At 41.9% G+C, this 25,832-nt stretch overlaps 1 protein-coding gene across 3 annotated transcripts in view; it reads right to left on the bottom strand.

Moving 5' to 3' along the window:
* Window positions 1-1,025: 1,025 nt before the first annotated feature.
* LOC139765461 (decapping and exoribonuclease protein-like) overlaps window positions 1,026-25,832 on the bottom strand; it is a 162,033-nt gene continuing 137,226 nt past the window's right edge. Inside the window, exons 9-10 of one of the 3 annotated variants that reach the window (XM_071692833.1) lie at window positions 20,622-20,903; window positions 1,026-2,711 (exon numbers count right to left, since the gene is read on the bottom strand). In XM_071692833.1, coding sequence (XP_071548934.1) covers window positions 20,679-20,903 — 225 coding nt within the window. In that variant the 3' untranslated portion in view covers window positions 1,026-2,711; window positions 20,622-20,678. The remainder of the gene's footprint in view (window positions 2,712-20,621; window positions 20,904-25,832) is intronic. The other 2 variants (XM_071692834.1, XM_071692832.1) reach the window with 2 other exon arrangements.

Raw genomic sequence — 25,832 nt, forward strand, 5'->3', positions numbered from 1 at the left:
CACATCACCACTACTTGTTATCACCTCCCCATTTACGCCCTTCACTGAAGTTCCCATTTGCTCCCTTGTCTTACGCACCCTATTTACCTCCTTCCAGAACATCTTTTTATTCTCCCTAAAATTTACTGATAGTCTCTCACCCCAACTCTCATTTGCCCTTTTTTTCACCTCTTGCACCTTTCTCTTGACCTCCTGTCTCTTTCTTTTATACTTCTCCCACTCAATTGCATTTTTTCCCTGCAAAAATCGTCCAAATGCCTCTCTCTTCTCTTTCACTAATACTCTTACTTCTTCATCCCACCACTCACTACCCTTTCTAAACAGCCCACCTCCCACTCTTCTCATGCCACAAGCATCTTTTGCGCAATCCATCACTGATTCCCTAAATACATCCCATTCCTCCCCCACTCCCCTTACTTCCATTGTTCTCACCTTTTTCCATTCTGTACACAGTCTCTCCTGGTACTTCCCCACACAGGTCTCCTTCCCAAGCTCACTTACTCTCACCACCTTCTTCACCCCAACATTCACTCCTCTTTTCTGAAAACCCATACTAATCTTCACCTTAGCCTCCACAAGATAATGATCAGACATCCCTCCAGTTGCACCTCTCAGCACATTAACATCCAAAAGTCTCTCTTTCGCACGCCTGTCAATTAACACGTAATCCAATAACGCTCTCTGGCCATCTCTCCTACTTACATAAGTATACTTATGTATATCTCGCTTTTTAAACCAGGTATTCCCAATCATCAGTCCTTTTTCAGCACATAAATCTACAAGCTCTTCACCATTTCCATTTACAACACTGAACACCCCATGCATACCAATTATTCCCTCAACTGCCACATTACTCACCTTTGCATTCAAATCACCCATCACTATAACCCGGTCTCGTGCATCAAAACCGCTAACACACTCATTTAGCTGCTCCCAAAACACTTGCCTCTCATGATCTTTCTTCTCATGCCCAGGTGCATATGCACCAATAATCACCCACCTCTCTCCATCAACTTTCAATTTTACCCATATTAATCGAGAATTTACTTTCTTACATTCTATCACATACTCCCACAACTCCTGTTTCAGGAGTATTGCTACTCCTTCCCTTGCTCTTGTCCTCTCACTAACCCCTGACTTCACTCCCCAGACATTTCCAAACCACTCTTCCCCTTTACCCTTGAGCTTCGTTTCACTCAGAGCCAAAACATCCAGGTTCCTTTCCTCAAACATACTACCTATCTCTCCTTTTTTCACATCTTGGTTTAGAGGCATAAGTTTGTTAATTATACCTGGAAAATTATGCAGAAGGGTATTTATTGAAATGGGTGAAGGCATGTACAGAGCATCAGACTAGGGAGGAGCAGGTTCCTTAGTGTTAAAGGTGTTTACTTTGAAGAATGTATGTGAGATATACTTAGAAGAGCTGATGGATTTGTATGAGGCATTTATGAATCTGTAGAAGGCATATAACAAGAGTTGACAGAGATGCTATGTGGAAGGTCTAAAGAATATATAGTGTGGGAGGTAAACTACTAGAGGCAGTGAGAAATTTTCATTATAGGTGTAAGGCTTTTGCACAAGTAGGAAGAATTTTGGAGAAAGGGGCATATATGCAGTCTTGGGGATGAGAGGGCCTGGGAAGTGAGTCAACTGTTTTTCACCGATTATACAGCTCTAGTGGCTTATTCGAGTGAAAAAGTGCAAGAAGTTGGTGACTGAGTTTAGAAAAGTATGGAAAGGAGAAAGTTGAGAGTAAATGTGAATAGGGGCATGTTTATTAGCTTCAGCAGGGTTAAGAGACAAGTTACGGTTAAGAGACAAGTTACTTGGCATGTAAGTTTGAATGGAGAAAAATAGGAGGAATTGAAGTGTTCAAGATATCTAGGAGTGGACTTGACAGCGGATGGAACCATTGAAGCGGACGTGAGTCATAGAGTGTGGGAGGGGCGAAGGTTCTGGAAGCGATGAAGAATGTGCAGAAAGAGAGAACGTTATCTCGGTGGGCAAAATGAATATGTTTGAAGGATTCATAGTTCCAACAATTATCTCGGTGGGCAAAATGAATATGTTTGAAGGATTCATAGTTCCAACAATATCATATAGTTGCGAGGCATGAGGTATAGTTAGATTTGTATAAAGGAGGGTGGATGTGTTCGAAATGAAATGTTTGAGGAAAATATGTGATGTGAGGTGGTCTGATCGAGTTAGTAAAGAAAGGGTAAGAAAGATGTGCGGAAATAAAGTGGTTGAGAGGGCAGAAGAGGCTGTGTAGAAATGATCTGGATGTATGGAGAATATGAGTGAGGAAAGATTAACAGAGAGAACATACGTGTCAAAGGTGGAGGAAAAAAGGAGAAGCAGGAGATCAAATTGGATATGGGAGAATGTAGTGAAAAAGATTTTGAGCTATCGGGGCCTCAATATGCAGGAGGGTGCAAGGTGTGCACAGAATAAAGTGAATTAAAACGATGTGGTATAGTGGGATCGTCGTGCTGTTAATGGAAGGAAGCAGGGTATGTGAGGCGTCTGGGATAAACCATGGAAAGGTCTGTGGGGCCTGGATGTGGATAGGCAGCTGTGGTTTCAATGCATTACACATGACAGCTGGAAAATGAATGTGAGGATGTGACCTTTTTCCGTCTGTTTCCTGACACGGCCTCGTTGTCACTGGGGGTGGCGATGCTGTTTCCTGTGGGGCAGGGTAGCGCCTGGAATGGATGAAAGTGAGTAAGTATACACAGACAAAGACACACACACACACACACACACACACACACACACACACAGGGTATTGATTGAGAGGGTGAAGGCATGTACAGAGCATCAGATTGGGGAAGAGCAGTGTGGTTTCAGAAGTGGTAGAGGATGTGTGGATCAGGTGTTTGCTTTGAAGAATGTGTGTGAGAAATACTTAGAAAAGCAAATGGATTTGTATGTAGCATTTATGGATCTGGAGAAGGCATATGATAGAGTTGATAGAGATGCTCTGTGGAAGGTATTAAGAATATATGGTGTGGGAGGCAAGTTGTTAGAAGCAGTGAAAAGTTTTTATCGAGGATGTAAGGCATGTGTACGTGTAGGAAGAGAGGAAAGTGATTGGTTCTCAGTGAATGTAGGTTTGCGGCAGGGGTGTGTGATGTCTCCATGGTTGTTTAATTAGTTTATGGATGGGGTTGTTAGGGAGGTGAATGCAAGAGTTTTGGAAAGAGGGGCAAGTATGAAGTATGTTGTGGATGAGAGAGCTTGGGAAGTGAGTCAGTTGTTGTTCGCTGATGATACAGCGCTGTTGGCTGATTCATGTGAGAAACTGCAGAAGCTGGTGACTGAGTTTGGTAAAGTGTGTGAAAGAAGAAAGTTAAGAGTAAATGTGAATAAGAGCAAGGTTATTAGGTACACTAGGGTTGAGGGTCAAGTCAATTGGGAGGTAAGTTTGAATGGAGAAAAACTGGAGGAAGTAAAGTGTTTTAGATATCTGGGAGTGGATCTGGCAGCGGATGGAACCATGGAAGCGGAAGTGGATCATAGGGTGGGGGAGGGGGCGAAAATCCTGGGAGCCTTGAAGAATGTGTGGAAGTCGAGAACATTATCTCGGAAAGCAAAAATGGGTATGTTTGAAGGAATAGTGGTTCCAACAATGTTGTATGGTTGCGAGGCATGGGCTATGGACAGAGTTGTGCGCAGGAGGGTGGATATGCTGGAAATGAGATGTTTGAGGACAATGTGCGGTGTGAGGTGGTTTGATCGAGTAAGTAACGTAAGGGTAAGTGAGATGTGTGGAAATAAAAAGAGCGTGGTTGAGAGAGCAGAAGAGGGTGTTTTGAAATGGTTTGGGCACATGGAGAGAATGAGTGAGGAAAGATTGACCAAGAGGATATATGTGTCAGAGGTGGAGGGAACGAGGAGAAGTGGGAGACCAAATTGGAGGTGGAAAGATGGAGTGAAAAAGATTTTGTGTGATCGTGGCCTGAGCATGCAGGAGGGTGAAAGGAGGGCAAATATACATACCTACACAGCTTTCCATGGTTTACCCCGGACGCTTCACATGCCTTGATTCAATCCACTGACAGCATGTCAACCCCGGTATACCACATCGATCCAATTCACTCTATTCCTTGCCCTCCTTTCACCCTCCTGCATGTTCAGGTAGTATGTTTGAGGAAAGGAACCTGGATGTTTTGGCTCTGAGTGAAACGAAGCTCAAGGGTAAAGGGGAAGAGTGGTTTGGGAATGTCTTGGGAGTAAAGTCAGGGGTTAGTGAGAAGACAAGAGCAAGGGAAGGAGTAGCAATACTCCTGAAACAGGAGTTGTGGGAGTATGTGATAGAATGTAAGAAAGTAAATTCTCGATTAATATGGGTAAAACTGAAAGTTGATGGAGAGAGGTGGGTGATTATTGGTGCATATGCACCTGGGCATGAGAAGAAAGATCATGAGAGGCAAGTGTTTTGAGAGCAGCTGAATGAGTGTGTTAGTGGTTTTGATGCACGAGACCGGGTTATAGTGATGGGTGATTTGAATGCAAAGGTGAGTAATGTGGCAGTTGAGGGAATAATTCGTATACATGGGGTGTTCAGTGTTGTAAATGGAAATGGTGAAGAGCTTGTAGATTTATGTGCTGAAAAAGGACTGATGATTGGGAATACCTGGTTTAAAAAGCGAGATATACATAAGTATACTTATGTAAGTAGGAGAGATGGCCAGAGAGCGTTATTGGATTACGTGTTAATTGACATGCGCACGAAAGAGAGACTTTTGGATGTTAATGTGCTGAGAGGTGCAACTGGAGGGATGTCTGATCATTATCTTGTGGAGGCTAAGGTGAAGATTTGTATGGGTTTTCAGAAAAGAAGAGTGAATGTTGGGGTGAAGAGGGTGGTGAGAGTAAGTGAGCTTGGGAAGGAGACTTGTGTGAGGAAGTACCAGGAGAGACTGAGTACAGAATGGAAAAAGGTGAGAACAATGGAAGTAAGGGGAGTGGGGGAGGAATGGGATGTATTTAGGGAATCAGTGATGGATTGCACAAAAGATGCTTGTGGCATGAGAAGAGTGGGAGGTGGGTTGATTAGAAAGGGTAGTGAGTGGTGGGTTGAAGAAGTAAGAGTATTAGTGAAAGAGAAGAGAGAGGCATTTGGATGATTTTTGCAGGGAAAGAATGAAATTGAGTGGGAGATGTATAAAAGGAGGAGACAGGAGGTCAAGAGAAAGGTGCAAGAGGTGAAAAAAAGGGTAAATGAGAGTTGGGGTGAGAGAGTATCATTAAATTTTAGGGAGAATAAAAAGATGTTCTGGAAGGAGGTAAATAAAGTGCGTAAGACAAGGGAGCAAATGGGAACTTCAGTGAAGGGCGCAAATGGGGAGGTGATAACAAGTAGTGGTGATGTGAGAAGGAGATGGAGTGAGTATTTTGAAGGTTTGTTGAATGTGTTTGATGATAGAGTGGCAGATATAGGGTGTTTTGGGCGAGGTGGTGTGCAAAGTGAGAGGGTTAGGGAAGATGATTTGGTAAACAGAGAAGAGGTAGTAAAAGCTTTACGGAAGATGAAAGCCGGCAAGGCAGCAGGTTTGGATGGTATTGCAGTGGAATTTATTAAAAAAGGGGGTGACTGTATTGTTGACTGGTTGGTAAGGTTATTTAATGTATGTATGACTCATGGTGAGGTGCCTGAGGATTGGCGGAATGCGTGCATAGTGCCATTGTACAAAGGCAAAGGGGATAAGAGTGAGTGCTCAAATTACAGAGGTATAAGTTTGTTGAGTATTCCTGGTAAATTATGTATATATATATATATATATATATATATATATATATATATATATATATATATATATATATATATATATCCCTGCAAAAATCGTCCAAATGCCTCTCTCTTCTCTTTCACTAATACTCTTACTTCTTCATCCCACCACTCACTACCCTTCCTAAACAGCCCACCTCCCACTCTTCTCATGCCACAAGCATCTTTTGCGCAATCCATCACTGATTCCCTAAATACATCCCATTCCTCCCCCACTCCCCTTACTTCCATTGTTCTCACCTTTTTCCATTCTGTACACAGTCTCTCCTGATACTTCTTCACACAGGTCTCCTTCCCAAGCTCACTTACTCTCACCACCTTCTTCACCCCAACATTCACTCTTCTTTTCTGAAAACCCATACTAATCTTCACCTTAGCCTCCACAAGATAATGATCAGACATCCCTCCAGTTGCACCTCTCAGCACATTGACATCCAAAAGTCTCTCTTTCGCACGCCTGTCAATTAACACGTAATCCAATAACGCTCTCTGGCCATCTCTCCTACTTACATAAGTATACTTATGTATATCTCGCTTTTTAAACCAGGTATTCCCAATCATCAGTCCTTTTTCAGCACATAAATCTACAAGCTCTTCACCATTTCCATTTACAACACTGAACACCCCATGCATACCAATTATTCCCTCAACTGCCACATTACTCACCTTTGCATTCAAATCACCCATCACTATAACCCGGTCTCGTGCATCAAAACCGCTAACACACTCATTTAGCTGCTCCCAAAACACTTGCCTCTCATGATCTTTCTTCTCATGCCCAGGTGCATATGCACCAATAATCACCCACCTCTCTCCATCAACTTTCAATTTTACCCATATTAATCGAGAATTTACTTTCTTACATTCTATCACATACTCCCACAACTCCTGTTTCAGGAGTATTGCTACTCCTTCCCTTGCTCTTGTCCTCTCACTAACCCCTGACTTCACTCCCCAGACATTTCCAAACCACTCTTCCCCTTTACCCTTGAGCTTCGTTTCACTCAGAGCCAAAACATCCAGGTTCCTTTCCTCAAACATACTACCTATCTCTCCTTTTTTCACATCTTGGTTTAGAGGCATAAGTTTGTTAATTATACCTGGAAAATTATGCAGAAGGGTATTTATTGAAATGGGTGAAGGCATGTACAGAGCATCAGACTAGGGAGGAGCAGGTTCCTTAGTGTTAAAGGTGTTTACTTTGAAGAATGTATGTGAGATATACTTAGAAGAGCTGATGGATTTGTATGAGGCATTTATGAATCTGTAGAAGGCATATAACAAGAGTTGACAGAGATGCTATGTGGAAGGTCTAAAGAATATATAGTGTGGGAGGTAAACTACTAGAGGCAGTGAGAAATTTTCATTATAGGTGTAAGGCTTTTGCACAAGTAGGAAGAATTTTGGAGAAAGGGGCATATATGCAGTCTTGGGGATGAGAGGGCCTGGGAAGTGAGTCAACTGTTTTTCACCGATTATACAGCTCTAGTGGCTTATTCGAGTGAAAAAGTGCAAGAAGTTGGTGACTGAGTTTAGAAAAGTATGGAAAGGAGAAAGTTGAGAGTAAATGTGAATAGGGGCATGTTTATTAGCTTCAGCAGGGTTAAGAGACAAGTTACGGTTAAGAGACAAGTTACTTGGCATGTAAGTTTGAATGGAGAAAAATAGGAGGAATTGAAGTGTTCAAGATATCTAGGAGTGGACTTGACAGCGGATGGAACCATTGAAGCGGACGTGAGTCATAGAGTGTGGGAGGGGCGAAGGTTCTGGAAGCGATGAAGAATGTGCAGAAAGAGAGAACGTTATCTCGGTGGGCAAAATGAATATGTTTGAAGGATTCATAGTTCCAACAATTATCTCGGTGGGCAAAATGAATATGTTTGAAGGATTCATAGTTCCAACAATATCATATAGTTGCGAGGCATGAGGTATAGTTAGATTTGTATAAAGGAGGGTGGATGTGTTCGAAATGAAATGTTTGAGGAAAATATGTGATGTGAGGTGGTCTGATCGAGTTAGTAAAGAAAGGGTAAGAAAGATGTGCGGAAATAAAGTGGTTGAGAGGGCAGAAGAGGCTGTGTAGAAATGATCTGGATGTATGGAGAATATGAGTGAGGAAAGATTAACAGAGAGAACATACGTGTCAAAGGTGGAGGAAAAAAGGAGAAGCAGGAGATCAAATTGGATATGGGAGGAATGTAGTGAAAAAGATTTTGAGCTATCGGGGCCTCAATATGCAGGAGGGTGCAAGGTGTGCACAGAATAAAGTGAATTAAAACGATGTGGTATAGTGGGATCGTCGTGCTGTTAATGGAAGGAAGCAGGGTATGTGAGGCGTCTGGGATAAACCATGGAAAGGTCTGTGGGGCCTGGATGTGGATAGGCAGCTGTGGTTTCAATGCATTACACATGACAGCTGGAAAATGAATGTGAGGATGTGACCTTTTTCCGTCTGTTTCCTGACACGGCCTCGTTGTCACTGGGGGTGGCGATGCTGTTTCCTGTGGGGCAGGGGTAGCGCCTGGAATGGATGAAAGTGAGTAAGTATACACAGACAAAGACACACACACACACACACACACACACACACACACACACAGGGTATTGATTGAGAGGGTGAAGGCATGTACAGAGCATCAGATTGGGGAAGAGCAGTGTGGTTTCAGAAGTGGTAGAGGATGTGTGGATCAGGTGTTTGCTTTGAAGAATGTGTGTGAGAAATACTTAGAAAAGCAAATGGATTTGTATGTAGCATTTATGGATCTGGAGAAGGCATATGATAGAGTTGATAGAGATGCTCTGTGGAAGGTATTAAGAATATATGGTGTGGGAGGCAAGTTGTTAGAAGCAGTGAAAAGTTTTTATCGAGGATGTAAGGCATGTGTACGTGTAGGAAGAGAGGAAAGTGATTGGTTCTCAGTGAATGTAGGTTTGCGGCAGGGGTGTGTGATGTCTCCATGGTTGTTTAATTAGTTTATGGATGGGGTTGTTAGGGAGGTGAATGCAAGAGTTTTGGAAAGAGGGGCAAGTATGAAGTATGTTGTGGATGAGAGAGCTTGGGAAGTGAGTCAGTTGTTGTTCGCTGATGATACAGCGCTGTTGGCTGATTCATGTGAGAAACTGCAGAAGCTGGTGACTGAGTTTGGTAAAGTGTGTGAAAGAAGAAAGTTAAGAGTAAATGTGAATAAGAGCAAGGTTATTAGGTACACTAGGGTTGAGGGTCAAGTCAATTGGGAGGTAAGTTTGAATGGAGAAAAACTGGAGGAAGTAAAGTGTTTTAGATATCTGGGAGTGGATCTGGCAGCGGATGGAACCATGGAAGCGGAAGTGGATCATAGGGTGGGGGAGGGGGCGAAAATCCTGGGAGCCTTGAAGAATGTGTGGAAGTCGAGAACATTATCTCGGAAAGCAAAAATGGGTATGTTTGAAGGAATAGTGGTTCCAACAATGTTGTATGGTTGCGAGGCATGGGCTATGGACAGAGTTGTGCGCAGGAGGGTGGATATGCTGGAAATGAGATGTTTGAGGACAATGTGCGGTGTGAGGTGGTTTGATCGAGTAAGTAACGTAAGGGTAAGTGAGATGTGTGGAAATAAAAAGAGCGTGGTTGAGAGAGCAGAAGAGGGTGTTTTGAAATGGTTTGGGCACATGGAGAGAATGAGTGAGGAAAGATTGACCAAGAGGATATATGTGTCAGAGGTGGAGGGAACGAGGAGAAGTGGGAGACCAAATTGGAGGTGGAAAGATGGAGTGAAAAAGATTTTGTGTGATCGTGGCCTGAGCATGCAGGAGGGTGAAAGGAGGGCAAATATACATACCTACACAGCTTTCCATGGTTTACCCCGGACGCTTCACATGCCTTGATTCAATCCACTGACAGCATGTCAACCCCGGTATACCACATCGATCCAATTCACTCTATTCCTTGCCCTCCTTTCACCCTCCTGCATGTTCAGGTAGTATGTTTGAGGAAAGGAACCTGGATGTTTTGGCTCTGAGTGAAACGAAGCTCAAGGGTAAAGGGGAAGAGTGGTTTGGGAATGTCTTGGGAGTAAAGTCAGGGGTTAGTGAGAAGACAAGAGCAAGGGAAGGAGTAGCAATACTCCTGAAACAGGAGTTGTGGGAGTATGTGATAGAATGTAAGAAAGTAAATTCTCGATTAATATGGGTAAAACTGAAAGTTGATGGAGAGAGGTGGGTGATTATTGGTGCATATGCACCTGGGCATGAGAAGAAAGATCATGAGAGGCAAGTGTTTTGAGAGCAGCTGAATGAGTGTGTTAGTGGTTTTGATGCACGAGACCGGGTTATAGTGATGGGTGATTTGAATGCAAAGGTGAGTAATGTGGCAGTTGAGGGAATAATTCGTATACATGGGGTGTTCAGTGTTGTAAATGGAAATGGTGAAGAGCTTGTAGATTTATGTGCTGAAAAAGGACTGATGATTGGGAATACCTGGTTTAAAAAGCGAGATATACATAAGTATACTTATGTAAGTAGGAGAGATGGCCAGAGAGCGTTATTGGATTACGTGTTAATTGACATGCGCACGAAAGAGAGACTTTTGGATGTTAATGTGCTGAGAGGTGCAACTGGAGGGATGTCTGATCATTATCTTGTGGAGGCTAAGGTGAAGATTTGTATGGGTTTTCAGAAAAGAAGAGTGAATGTTGGGGTGAAGAGGGTGGTGAGAGTAAGTGAGCTTGGGAAGGAGACTTGTGTGAGGAAGTACCAGGAGAGACTGAGTACAGAATGGAAAAAGGTGAGAACAATGGAAGTAAGGGGAGTGGGGGAGGAATGGGATGTATTTAGGGAATCAGTGATGGATTGCACAAAAGATGCTTGTGGCATGAGAAGAGTGGGAGGTGGGTTGATTAGAAAGGGTAGTGAGTGGTGGGTTGAAGAAGTAAGAGTATTAGTGAAAGAGAAGAGAGAGGCATTTGGATGATTTTTGCAGGGAAAGAATGAAATTGAGTGGGAGATGTATAAAAGGAGGAGACAGGAGGTCAAGAGAAAGGTGCAAGAGGTGAAAAAAAGGGTAAATGAGAGTTGGGGTGAGAGAGTATCATTAAATTTTAGGGAGAATAAAAAGATGTTCTGGAAGGAGGTAAATAAAGTGCGTAAGACAAGGGAGCAAATGGGAACTTCAGTGAAGGGCGCAAATGGGGAGGTGATAACAAGTAGTGGTGATGTGAGAAGGAGATGGAGTGAGTATTTTGAAGGTTTGTTGAATGTGTTTGATGATAGAGTGGCAGATATAGGGTGTTTTGGGCGAGGTGGTGTGCAAAGTGAGAGGGTTAGGGAAGATGATTTGGTAAACAGAGAAGAGGTAGTAAAAGCTTTACGGAAGATGAAAGCCGGCAAGGCAGCAGGTTTGGATGGTATTGCAGTGGAATTTATTAAAAAAGGGGGTGACTGTATTGTTGACTGGTTGGTAAGGTTATTTAATGTATGTATGACTCATGGTGAGGTGCCTGAGGATTGGCGGAATGCGTGCATAGTGCCATTGTACAAAGGCAAAGGGGATAAGAGTGAGTGCTCAAATTACAGAGGTATAAGTTTGTTGAGTATTCCTGGTAAATTATGTATATATATATATATATATATATATATATATATATATATATATATATATATATATATATATATATATCCCTGCAAAAATCGTCCAAATGCCTCTCTCTTCTCTTTCACTAATACTCTTACTTCTTCATCCCACCACTCACTACCCTTCCTAAACAGCCCACCTCCCACTCTTCTCATGCCACAAGCATCTTTTGCGCAATCCATCACTGATTCCCTAAATACATCCCATTCCTCCCCCACTCCCCTTACTTCCATTGTTCTCACCTTTTTCCATTCTGTACACAGTCTCTCCTGATACTTCTTCACACAGGTCTCCTTCCCAAGCTCACTTACTCTCACCACCTTCTTCACCCCAACATTCACTCTTCTTTTCTGAAAACCCATACTAATCTTCACCTTAGCCTCCACAAGATAATGATCAGACATCCCTCCAGTTGCACCTCTCAGCACATTGACATCCAAAAGTCTCTCTTTCGCACGCCTGTCAATTAACACGTAATCCAATAACGCTCTCTGGCCATCTCTCCTACTTACATAAGTATACTTATGTATATCTCGCTTTTTAAACCAGGTATTCCCAATCATCAGTCCTTTATCAGCACATAAATCTACAAGCTCTTCACCATTTCCATTTACAACACTGAACACCCCATGCATACCAATTATTCCCTCAACTGCCACATTACTCACCTTTGCATTCAAATCACCCATCACTATAACACGGTCTCGTGCATCAAAACCGCTAACACACTCATTTAGCTGCTCCCAACACACTTGCCTCTCATGATCTTTCTTCTCATGCCCAGGTGCATATGCACCAATAATCACCCACCTCTCTCCATCAACTTTCAATTTTACCCATATTAATCGAGAATTTACTTTCTTACATTCTATCACATACTCCCACAACTCCTGTTTCAGGAGTATTGCTACTCCTTCCCTTGCTCTTGTCCTCTCACTAACCCCTGACTTCACTCCCCAGACATTTCCAAACCACTCTTCCCCTTTACCCTTGAGCTTCGTTTCACTCAGAGCCAAAACATCCAGGTTCCTTTCCTCAAACATACGATTTTTGCAGGGAAAAAATGCAACTGAGTGGGAGAAGTATAAAAGAAAGAGACAGGAGGTCAAGAGAAAGGTGCAAGAGGTGAAAAAAAGGGCAAATGAGAGTTGGGGTGAGAGACTATCAGTAAATTTTAGGGAGAATAAAAAGATGTTCTGGAAGGAGGTAAATAGGGTGCGTAAGACAAGGGAGCAAATGGGAACTTCAGTGAAGGGCGTAAATGGGGAGGTGATAACAAGTAGTGGTGATGTGAGAAGGAGATGAAATGAGTATTTTGAAGGTTTGTTGAATGTGTCTGATGACAGAGTGGCAGATATAGGGTGTTTGGGTCGAGGTGGTGTGCAAAGTGAGAGGGTGAGGGAAAATGATTTGGTAAACAGAGAAGAGGTAGTAAAAGCTTTGCGGAAGATGAAAGCCATCAAGGCAGCAGGTTTGGATGGTATTGCAGTGGAATTTATTAAAAAAGTGGGTGACTGTATTGTTGACTGGTTGGTAAGGTTATTTAATGTATGTATGACTCATGGTGAGGTGCCTGAGGATTGGCGGAATGCGTGCATAGTGCCATTGTACAAAGGCAAAGGGGATAAGAGTGAGTGCTCAAATTACAGAGGTATAAGTTTGTTGAGTATTTCTGGTAAATTATATGGGAGGGTATTGATTGAGAAGGTGAAGGCATGTACAGAGCATCAGATTGGGGAAGAGCAGTGTGGTTTCAGAAGTGGTAGAGGATGTGTGGATCAGGTGTTTGCTTTGAAGAATGTATGTGAGAAATACTTAGAAAAGCAAATGGATTTGTATGTAGCATTTATGGATCTGGAGAAGGCATATGATAGAGTTGATAGAGATGCTCTGTGGAAGGTATTAAGAATATATGGTGTGGGAGGCAAGTTGTTAGAAGCAGTGAAAAGTTTTTATCGAGGATGTAAGGCATGTGTACGTGTAGGAAGAGAGGAAAGTGATTGGTTCTCAGTGAATGTAGGTTTGCGGCAGGGGTGTGTGATGTCTCCATGGTTGTTTAATTTGTTTATGGATGGGGTTGTTAGGGAGGTAAATGCAAGAGTCTTGGAAAGAGGGGCAAGTATGAAGTCTGTTGGGGATGAGAGAGCTTGGGAAGTGAGTCAGTTGTTGTTCGCTGATGATACAGCGCTGGTGGCGGATTCATGTGAGAAACTGCAGAAGCTGGTGACGGAGTTTGGTAAAGTGTGTGGAAGAAGAAAGTTAAGAGTAAATGTGAATAAGAGCAAGGTTATTAGGTACGGTAGGGTTGAGGGTCAAGTCAATTGGGAGGTGAGTTTGAATGGTGAAAAACTGGAGGAAGTGAAGTGTTTTAGATATCTGGGAGTGGATCTGTCAGCGGATGGAACCATGGAAGCGGAAGTGGATCATAGGGTGGGGGAGGGGGCGAAAATTTTGGGAGCCTTGAAAAATGTGTGGAAGTTGAGAACATTATCCCGGAAAGCAAAAATGGGTATGTTTGAAGGAATAGTAGTTCCAACAATGTTGTATGGTTGCGAGGCGTGGGCTATGGATAGAGTTGTGCGCAGGAGGATGGATGTGCTGGAAATGAGATGTTTGAGGACAATGTGTGGTGTGAGGTGGTTTGATCGAGTAAGTAACGTAAGGGTAAGAGAGATGTGTGGAAATAAAAAGAGCGTGGTTGAGAGAGCAGAAGAGGGTGTTTTGAAATGGTTTGGGCACATGGAGAGAATGAGTGAGGAAAGATTGACCAAGAGGATATATGTGTCGAAGGTGGAGGGAACGAGGAGAAGAGGGAGACCAAATTGGAGGTGGAAAGATGGAGTGAAAAGGATTTTGTGTGATCGGGGCCTGAACATGCAGGAGGGGGAAAGGAGGGCAAGGAATAGAGTGAATTGGAGCGATGTGGTATACAGGGGTTGACGTGCTGTCAGTGGATTGAATCAAGGCATGTGAAGCGTCCGGGGTAAACCATGGAAAGCTGTGTAGGTATGTATATTTGCGTGTGTGGACGTGTATATGTACATGTGTATGGGGGGGGGGTTGGGCCATTTCTTTCGTCTGTTTCCTTGCGCTACCTCGCAAACGCGGGAGACAGCGACAAAGTATAAAAAAAAAAAAAAAAAAATATATATATATATATATATATTTTTTTTTTTTCATACTATTCGCCATTTCCCGCGATAGCGAGGTAGCGTTGAGAACAGAGGACTGGGCCTTTGAGGGAATATCCTCACCTGGCCCCCTTCTCTGTTCCTTCTTTGGAAAAATTAAAAAAAAAAACGAGAGGGGAGGATTTCCAGCCGCCCGCTCCCTTCCCTTTTAGTCGCCTTCTACGACACGCAGGGAATACGTGGGAAGTATTCTTTCTCCCCATCCCCAGGGATATATATATATATATATATATATATATATATATATATATATATATATATATATATATATATATATATATATATATATATTTTATTTTTTATTAAAAAAGGGGGTGACTGTATTATTGACTGGTTGGTAAGGTTATTTAATGTAGGTATGACTCATGGTGAGGTGCCTGAGGATTGGCGGAATGCGTGCATAGTGCCATTGTACAAAGGCAAAGGGGATAAGAGTGAGTGCTCAAATTACAGAGGCATAAGTTTGTTGAGTATTCCTGGTAAATTATATGGGAGGGTATTGATTGAGAGGGTGAAGGCATGTACAGAGCATCAGATTGGGGAAGAGCAGTGTGGTTTCAGAAGTGGTAGAGGATGTGTGGATCAGGTGTTTGCTTTGAAGAATGTATGTGAGAATTACTTAGAAAAGCAAATGGATTTGTATGTAGCATTTATGGATCTGGAGAAGGCATATGATAGAGTTGATAGAGATGCTCTGTGGAAGGTATTAAGAATATATGGTGTGGGAGGCAAGTTGTTAGAAGCAGTGAAAAGTTTTTATCGAGGATGTAAGGCATGTGTACGTGTAGGAAGAGAGGAAAGTGATTGGTTCTCAGTGAATGTAGGTTTGCGGCAGGGGTGTGTGATGTCTCCATGATTGTTTAATTTGTTTATGGATGGGGTTGTTAGGGAGGTAAATGCAAGAGTTTTGGAAAGAGGGGCAAGTATGAAGTCTGTTGGGGATGAGAGAGCTTGGGAAGTGAGTCAGTTGTTGTTCACTGATGATACAGCGCTGGTGGCTGATTCATGTGAGAAACTGCAGAAGCTGGTGACTGAGTTTGGTAAAGTGTGTGAAAGAAGAAAGTTAAGAGTAAATGTGAATAAGAGCAAGGTTATTAGGTACAGTAGGGTTGAGGGTCAAGTCAATTGGGAGGTAAGTTTGAATGGAGAAAAACTGGAGGAAGTAAAGTGTTTTAGATATCTGGGAGTGGATCTGGCAGCGGATGGAACCACAGAAGAGGAAGTGGATCATAGGGTGAGGGAGGGGGCAAAAATCCTGGGAGCATTGAAGAATGTGTGGAAGTCGAGAGCATTATCTCCGAAAGCAAAGATGGGTATGTTTGAAGGAATAGTGGTTCCAACAATGTTGTATGGTTGCGAGGCGTGGGCTATGGATAGAGTGGTGCGCAGGAGGATGGATGTGCTGGAAATGAGATGTTTGAGGACAATGTGTGGTGTGAGGTGGTTTGATCGAGTAAGTAACGTAAGGGTAAGAGAGATGTGTGGAAATAAAAAGAGCGTGGTTGAGAGAGCAGAAGAGGGTTTTTTGAAATGGTTTGGGCACATGGAGAGAATGAGTGAGGAAAGATTGACCAAGAGGATATATGTGTCGGAGGTGGAGGGAACGAGGAGAAGAGGGAGACCAAATTGGAGGTGGAAAGATGGAGTGAAAAAGATTTTGTATGATCAGGGCCTGAACATGCAGGAGGGTGAAAGGAGCGCAAGGAATAGAGTGAATTGGATCGATGTGGTATACCGGGGTTGACGTGCTGTCAGTGGATTGAATCAGGGCATGTGAAGCGTCTGGGGTAAACCATGGAAAGCTGTGTAGGTATGTATATTTGCGTGTGTGGACGTATGTATATACATGTGTATGGGGGTGGGTTGGGCCATTTCTTTTGTCTCCTGTTTCCTTGCACTACCTCGCAAATGTGGGAGACAGCGACAAAGCAAAAAAAAAATATATATATATATATATATATATATATATATATATATATATATATATATATATATATATATATTTTTTTTTTTTATACTTTGTCGCTGTCTCCCGCGTTTGCGAGGTAGCGCAAGGAAACAGACGAAAGAAATGGCCCAACCCCCCCCATACACATGTATATACATACGTCCACACACGCAAATATACATACCTACACAGCTTTCCATGGTTTACCCCAGACGCTTCACATGCCTTGATTCAATCCACTGACAGCACGTCAACCCCGGTATACCACATCGATCCAATTCACTCTATTCCTTGCGCTCCTTTCACCCTCCTGCATGTTCAGGCCCTGATCATACAAAATCTTTTTCACTCCATCTTTCCACCTCCAATTTGGTCTCCCTCTTCTCCTCGTTCCCTCCACCTCCGACACATATATCCTCTTGGTCAATCTTTCCTCACTCATTCTCTCCATGTGCCCAAACCACTTCAAAACACCCTCTTCTGCTCTCTCAACCACGCTCTTTTTATTTCCACACATCTCTCTTACCCTTACGTTACTCACTCGATCAAACCACCTCACACCACACATTGTCCTCAAACATCTCATTTCCAGCACATCCATCCTCCTGCGCACAACTCTATCCATAGCCCACGCCTCGCAACCATACAACATTGTTGGAACCACTATTCCTTCAAACATACCCATTTTTGCTTTCCGAGATAATGTTCTCGACATCCACACATTCTTGAAGGCCCCCAGAATTTTCGCCCCCTCCCCCACCCTATGATCCACTTCCGCTTCCATGGTTCCATCCACTGCCAGATCCACTCCCAGATATCTAAAACACTTCACTTCCTCCAGTTTTTCTCTATTCAAACTCACCTCCCAATTTATATATATATATATATATATATATATATATATATATATATATATATATATATATATATATATTATCCCTGGGGATAGGGGAGAAAGAATACTTCCCACGTGTTCCCTGCGTGTCGTAGGAGGCGACTAAAAAGGGGAGGGAGCAGGGGGCTGGAAATCGTCCCCTCTCATCATTTTTTTTTTAATTTTCCAAAAGAAGGAACAGAGAAGGGGGCCAGGTGAGGATATTCCCTCAAAGGCCCAGTCCTCTGTTCTTAACGCTACCTCGCTAACGCGGGAAATGGCAAATAGTTTGAGAAAAAAAAATATATATATATATATGTAAATCTGTATGTGCTTATGAGTGGATGGTTCTTTTTAGTCTGTTTCCTGGCGCTACTGTGGAAAACAGTGATCAAGTATAATATATGAATACTTTCCAACTGATCACCGTTTCCTACGTTAGTAAGGTAGCACCAGGGAACAGACGAAGAAGGAAGGTAGGATAAGAACCAAGAGTGGATGGGATTACGGTTAAAATGCAGTAGTATGGAGGAAAAGTATCACAGAGTGGATGCAATAGATATATACTTGGCATGGAAAAAGAAGGGTGTGCCTGAAGATTGGATGAAAGGTATTATTGTTATTCTATTCCATGGAAAAGGTGCTGATAATATAAGACTGTTTAGAATACCATGAAAAGTGACTGCAAGGGTGTTGATTGATAAGAGTGATGGAAGTGAATAAATGCAAATATAAAAGGCGCAAAAGGGTTTTAAGAAAAGTTGCAAATGTGTGGATCAACTTTTTGTGTTGAATATAACTTGAAACTATCCAACAAGAGGTAAAAGGCTGCATGCAGCTTCATGGATCTGGAGAAAGCATATGATAGAGTCGAGCGGAATGCATTATGGGATGTGTTAAGATTATATGGTCTAGATGGACAACTGTTCCATGTGTGAAAGTCTTATATAAAGTAGCAAATGCATGTGTAGGAGTGGATGGAGAGTTGAGTGAAAGTTTCGGTATATATGTGGGTGTAAGGCAAGGCTGTGTGATGTAACTATGGCATTTTAACATATATATGGATAGAGTGACAAGAAATGTGAGAGCAAAACTAAGGAAAGGAAGATGTAGAGATGGAGTGTGGAGGTGAGGTATGGTGGCTTATGGCAAACCTGTTTACTGATGATGCTGTGTAACTTGCTGAGAGTGAAGAGGAGTTTGCAGAGGGTTGTAAGTGTATTTTATGATGTGTGTAAGCACATGCGATTGAAGGTAGATGACAATAAAAAATAAAATAATGGTGTTTGAAAGGAAACAGAGCGAGAGTATAGATTTTGCAAAACCCTTTATCTATCCCTGCCGTATGTGTGAGTTCCGTTCTGACTTACTGTCTAGATCTCGAAGTGGACGTACGTCGGACTTATGTCAGCATGGCATGTAGAATTCCTTTACCAGTAGAGCATTCTTTTATCCTACTCAATTTCTTTCATGATATTCTCGTTTCTTCTGTACTTTCTTTTCCCCCTTTTATTTAAATTCTTTAGTTCATATTTCATCATTTTTTAATGTCATGCAAGTTCAATAATTTTTTACCAGTTTCATGAATTTAATTTTCTTAAATCACTCTATGGTTTATCAAAAAATATTTTGTATTTTTTTTTTCTTTTTTACATTTCTGGCGGCTCCTTCGTCAACATTTGCTGCTTCACCTGTGACTCGAATGTTGCGCAAGCTGTATATTCTTTTAGATCTGTTGAACCAACCATGGCTCGCTGTGTAGTTTTTGATGCAATCCTCGTCTGCTCGCTCCTTCACAGTATCAAGAAGACTTTTAGTCTTTACCTGAATTGTTAGTACGCTTAGTGGCACACACTTTTTAATATGATCTTCCATCCACAGCGTCAACAACTTTACCATTTCGTGAATGGACCCTTATCGTTGCTTTGATGTTATCGTTAACTTCATTCTTACTGACCCTTTCACTGCTTCACTTATTTCATCATTGTCCTTTAAAATTGGGGAGACCGTCGAATGGGATAACTATAGATTACGTCCAATCACATCAACCTTTTTCCTCCTTCATATTGAGTGATTACCTTTATTTCCAATTCTAAATTAAGCATCTTCCTCGGTTTCTTGCCAGATCTCTCAACATATGATAGGTTTTTCCTCTCGCTCGTCCTCTTCTCTGAGGTTTATTATACAAATGGTTTAATCCAGCATGAAAATTCGTTAGATTCGCTTGAATAATGAGCACTTTCTGAATGGTACCTGAGAAACGAGTGAAATGCTATGAGGGATATTAACTGGCAGTCACTATCGTACGTATACAGTCGTTAAAAATGGTGGTTGTATGACCAAGCTCAATTTTCATATTTACGTATATTCTTTGATTCATATTTTTTTGGGGTCGTATGTAATATGGCAGTAAGTCGCATAGGTAGTAAGTAGGGGATAGACAGTATGGTGGAAAAAGAAAGATGTATCAAACTGTCATAGATATGGGTTAGAAAGACTCAAAGAGATGAGAGACTCTAAGCATTTCAGAGATATCTTGGGTAAGTTTGGTGATATGGAATGAGAGATGAGGAAGACTGCAGTGCAATGTAGAAGGGTCATCGGGTCCATTTGCAGAATAATGAAGGGCAGAAGTGTAAATATGGAAGTGAAAAGAGGATTAAGGGACAGCATTATACACCTGACCCTGAAATACGGAGCCAAAATATGGACAAGGAATGAATCATGGAGTTTAAGAATGCAGGCTGTGCAAACGAGCTACCTGAGAAAAGCAAGTGGTATGACTAGATGGAATGAAGAAAGAAATGAGATGTATAGAGATTTGGTAAGGCAGGGAATGCAAAGGAAATGAATTGTGGTGTGGTGTGGCCTGGGCATGTGGAAAGAATGCAAGATGGGGAGCTTATATATGGAGTGCTGATGATACACAGTTGGTGCGAAAGGAAGACCACCTATAACATTAGGAAGTAGAGTGATAGAGAGTACTAAAGGGAGAGAGATGGTGAAAGAATGCATGGAAAGGTGTATGCAAGGAAGGCATGTAATGAAGAATAAGTGGAGATTCTTTTACTGTACCCACACCCTGATAAGAGTTCCCAGAGGGAACAGGAATCAAAGAGGTAAGGATAGACGATAGAATCCAGTATTCATGCATCACCTCACGTGAACATGAGCATGTAACCAAATCCTTCCAAACTCACCAGCATATTTGTGCCTAGATGGTTACAGTGTAGCTTTTCCATAGGTATTCTTCTCTTTCATTCACAGTCGTTCTTGGTGTCTTTTGAAGAAAACAGTTGTTCTGTGAACCAGCTTGGAAGGAGAGTCATATGTGAGGAGCTAGGCAGTTTAGACCAGTGGATGTTACCTTTAGGTTTTCGATGAAATCTATGCACTGCCGTAGGGTCTTCCCTCACTTTGCTCTTCACAAAGTTCAAGAAACTGACAAAAAAGTTGATACAAACATTCGGTTTCCATTCATCCTGCATAGATGAAATATCCAAACTTTAGTAGGTATTCCACAATCACAAATGTAAAACATCAACAGATAATTTCAGGCATTTGAAATACCTAAATTAAGATTTTATATTACATTTTTTATCAAAAAATTATACAACAAGAATATAAAGATTAGATCAGATTTAAAAACAAAATGATTAAAATCATATTTTTCTTTGACCTTAATGACCAATGAAGCTTCAACTTTACATCTAATATACCATTTCACAATTGTTAGCATGATAACCAAAAATGAAATGAAACAGTTTTCAGAAAAGAAATGCATAATATATCTATCTATTTCCTCTGCAAAAAGTCCCACAAGGTGGTAGAAATTCTAGAGGATATCTCTTAAGGAAATCAGGGCTAGGATCTTCCGAGCCTTAATCATTTCCAAGGAGCAAACACGGAACTTTCTAAATCCTTTGCTAACAACTCAACCACCATAGCAGCAGGAGCTCACTCATTGCACATGCCCTCGGACAGTTAGAGCTTACCGCAGAAATGACATCTCTGACCTGCTTGGTTCCAGCCACCAGCAGCTCCTCCATATTATTCTAGCCTTTTAAGAGACCTGATACTTCTCACTAAATATGTTTTTTCTCATCCCATGTTTAAGTATTTTTTTTTTCTTCATTTCTGTAATCCTTAAACTGCAGCATACTCCAGTTGTTGGTACAAAATTATTTACTTACAACTGCCCCTTGATCACTTTCTTGGAGTTACTACAATACTCCTTTTCCAACCTTGAGCTCTTGCAGGTCCAAAGGCTGCACCACTTCCAACAGTAGGAAAATAATGAGCTCTTTTCCAGTGAGAAGTCCAATGACAATACTGTACTCCTCATGATGCAGCCTCACCAAAGATGATTTTTCACTCTAAGTGTAATCTCATGCAAGAAGAATTTGGTAACACCTCTGAACAAGATCACTGCACCATATGTCAACATAGACACGTTTACCATGCCACTGCTTCAACTCTGAGACAAGTGTCACAGTCATAATCGTACATCACACACCCCTGCCGCAAACCTACATTCACTGAGAACCAATCACTTTCCTCTCTTCCTACACGTACACATGCCTTACATCCTCGATAAAAACTTTTCACTGCTTCTAACAACTTGCCTCCCACACCATATATTCTTAATATCTTCCACAGAGCATCTCTATCAACTCTATCATATGCCTTCTCCAGATCCATAAATGCTACATACAAATCCATTTGCTTTTCTAAGTATTTCTCACATACATTCTTCAAAGCCTTACCAACCAGTCAACAATACAGTCACCCCCTTTTTTAATAAATTCCACTGCAATACCATCCAAACCTGCTGCCTTGCCGGCTTTCATCTTCCGCAAAGCTTTTACTACCTCTTCTCTGTTTACCAAATCATCTTCCCTAACCCTCTCACTTTGCACACCACCTCGACCAAAACACCCTATATCTGCCACTCTATCATCAAACACATTCAACAAACCCTCAAAATACTCACTCCATCTCCTTCTCACATCACCACTACTTGTTATCACCTCCCCATTTGCGCCCTTCACTGAAGTTCCCATTTGCTCCCTTGTCTTACGCACTTTATTTACCTCCTTCCAGAACATCTTTTTATTCTCCCTAAAATTTAATGATACTCTCTCACCCCAACTCACATTTGCCCTTTTTTTCACCTCTTGCACCTTTCTCTTGACCTCCTGTCTCTTTCTTTTATACATCTCCCACTCAATTTCATTTTTTCCCTGCAAAAATTGTCCAAATGCCTCTCTCTTCTCTTTCACTAATACTCTTACTTCTTCATCCCACCACTCACTACCCTTTCTAATCAACCCACCTCCCACTCTTCTCATGCCACAAGCATCTTTTACGCAATCCATCACTGATTCCCTAAATACATCCCATTCCTCCCCCACTCCCCTTACTTCCATTGTTCTCACCTTTTTCCATTCTGTACTCAGTCTCTCCTGGTACTTCCTCACACAAGTCTCCTTCCCAAGCTCTTCTTCCTGTATGTTCAGGCCCCGATCACTCAAAATCTTTTTCACTCCATCTTTCCACCTCCAATTTGGTCTCCAACTCCTCCTCGTTACCTCTACCTCTGACGCATATATCCTCTTTGTCAATCTTTCCTCACTCATTCTCTCCATGTGACCAAACCATTTCAAACACCCTCTTCTCCTCTCTCAACCACAGTCTTTTTATTACCAAACATCTCTCTTACCCTTTCATTACTTACTCGATCAAACCACCTCACATTACATATTGTCCTCAAACATCTCATTTCCAGCACATCCACCCTCCTCCGCACAACTCTATCTATAGCCGACGCCTCGCAACCATATAACATTGTTGAAACACTATTATTTCAAACATACTCATTTTTGCTTTCCAAGATAACGTTCTTGACTTCCACACCTCTTTCAACGCTCCCAGAACTTTCGCCCCATCCCCCACCCTATAATTCACTTGCCCTTCCATGGTTCCATCTGCTGCCAATTCCACTCCCAGATACCTAAAGCACTTCAGTTCCTACAGTTTTCTCCATTACCTCCCAACTGACTTGTCCCTACACCCTACTGTACCTAATAACCTTGCTCTTATTCACATTTACTCTTTGCTTTCTTCTTTCACACATTTTACCAAACTCAATCACCAGCTTCTGCAGTTTCTCACCCGAATCAGCCACCAGCACTATATCATCAGCGAACAACAACTGACTCACTTCCCAAACTCTCTCGTCCACAACAGACTGCATACTTACCCCTCTTTCCAAAACTCTTGCATTTACCTACCTAACAACCCCATCATCAAAAGAATTAAACAACCATGAAGACATCACGCACCCCTGCCGCAAACAAACATTCACCGAGAACCAATCACTTTCCTCTCTTCCTACACATACACATGCCTTATATCCTCGATAAAAACTTTTCACTGCTTCTCACAACTTACCTCCCACACCATATATCCTTAATACCTTCCACAGAGCATCTCTATCAATTCTATCATATGCCTTCTCCAGATCCATAAATGATACATACAAATCCATTTGCTTTTCTAAGTATTTCTCACATACATTTTTCAAAGCAAACACCTGATCCACACATCCTCTACCACTTCTGAAACCACACTGCTCTTCCCCAATCTTATGCTCTGTACATGCCTTCACCCTCTCAATCAATACCCTCCCATATAGTTTCCCAAGAATACTCAACAAACTTATACCTCTGTAATTTGAGCACTCACTTTTATCCCCTTTGACTTTCCACAATGGCACTATGCAAGCATTCCGCCAATCCTCAGGCATCTCACCATGAGTCATACATACATCAGATAATCTTACCAATGAGTCAACAATACAGTCACCCCCTTTTTTGATAAATTCCACTACAATACCATCCAAACCTGCTGCCTTCCCGGCTTTCATCTTCCGTAAAGCTTTTACTACCTCTTCTCTGTTTACCAAATCATTCTCCCTAACCCTCTCACTTTGCACACCGACTCCACCAAAACACCCTATATCTGCCACTCTATCATCATACACATTCAACAAACTTTCAAAATACTCACTCCATCTCCTTCTCACATCACCACTACTTGATATCACCTTCCCATTAGCCCCCTTCACTGATGTTCCCATTTGTTCCCTTGTCTTACGCACTTTTATTTACCTCCTTCCAAAATATCTTTATATTCTCCTTAAAATTGAATGATACTCTCTCACCTCAACTCTCATTTGCCCTCTTCTTCACCTCTTGCACCTTTGTCTTGACCACCTGCCTCTATCTTTTATACATCTCATACTAATTTGCATTATTTCCTTGCAAAAATTGTTCAAATGCCTCTTTCTCTTTTCACTATTAATCTTACTTCTTCATCCCACCACTCACTACCCTTTCTAGTCTGCCCACCTCCCACGCTTCTCATGCCACAAGCATCTTTTGCGCAAGACATCAATGCTTCCCTACATACATCCCATTCCTCCCCCACTCCCCTTACGTCTTTTCTTCTCACCTTTTTCCATTCTGTACTCAGTCTCACCTGGTACTTCCTCATACAAGTCTCCTTCCCATGCTCACTTACTCTAACCACTCTTTTCACCCCAACATTCTCTCTTCTTTTCTGAAAACCTCTACAAATCTTCACTTTCGCCTCCACAAGATAATGATCAGACATCCCTCCAGTTGCACCTCTTAGCACATTAACATCCAAAAGTCTCTTTTTTGCGTGCCTGTCAATTAAGACATAATCCAATAACTCTCTCTGGCCATCTCTCCTACTTCCATACGTACACCTATGTATATCTCTGTATTCAAAACAGATATTCCCAATCACCAGTCCTTTTTCAGCACATAAATCTACAAGTTCTTCACCATTTTCATTTACAACACTGAACATCCCATGTACACCAAGTATTCCCTCAACTGACACATTACTCACCTTTGTATTCAAATCAACCATCACTATAACCCGGTATCGTGCATCAAAACTACTAACACACTCACTTAGCTGCTCCCAAAACACTTGCCTCTCATAATCTTCATTCTCATGCCCAGGCGCGTATCCACCAATAATCACCCACCTCTCTCCATCCTCTTTCAGTTTTACTCATATCAAATGAAAGTTTATTTTCTTACACTCTATCACATACTCCCACCACTCCTGTTTCAGGAGTAGTGCTACTCCTTCCCTTGCTCTTGTCCTCTCTCTAACCCCTGAATTTACTCCCAAGACATTTCAAACCCCTCGTCCCCTTTACCCTTGACCTTCGTTTTGCTTCGAACCAAAATATCAAGGTTCCTTTCCTCAAACATACTACTTATCTCTCCTTCTTTCTCAGCTTGGTTACACCCACAGACATTTAGACATCCAAATCTGAGCCTTCGAGGAGGATGAGCACTCCCCTCGTG

The sequence above is a fragment of the Panulirus ornatus genome, chromosome 55 (genome assembly GCF_036320965.1).
Source record: "Panulirus ornatus isolate Po-2019 chromosome 55, ASM3632096v1, whole genome shotgun sequence".
Classification (NCBI taxonomy): Eukaryota; Metazoa; Arthropoda; class Malacostraca; order Decapoda; family Palinuridae; genus Panulirus; species Panulirus ornatus.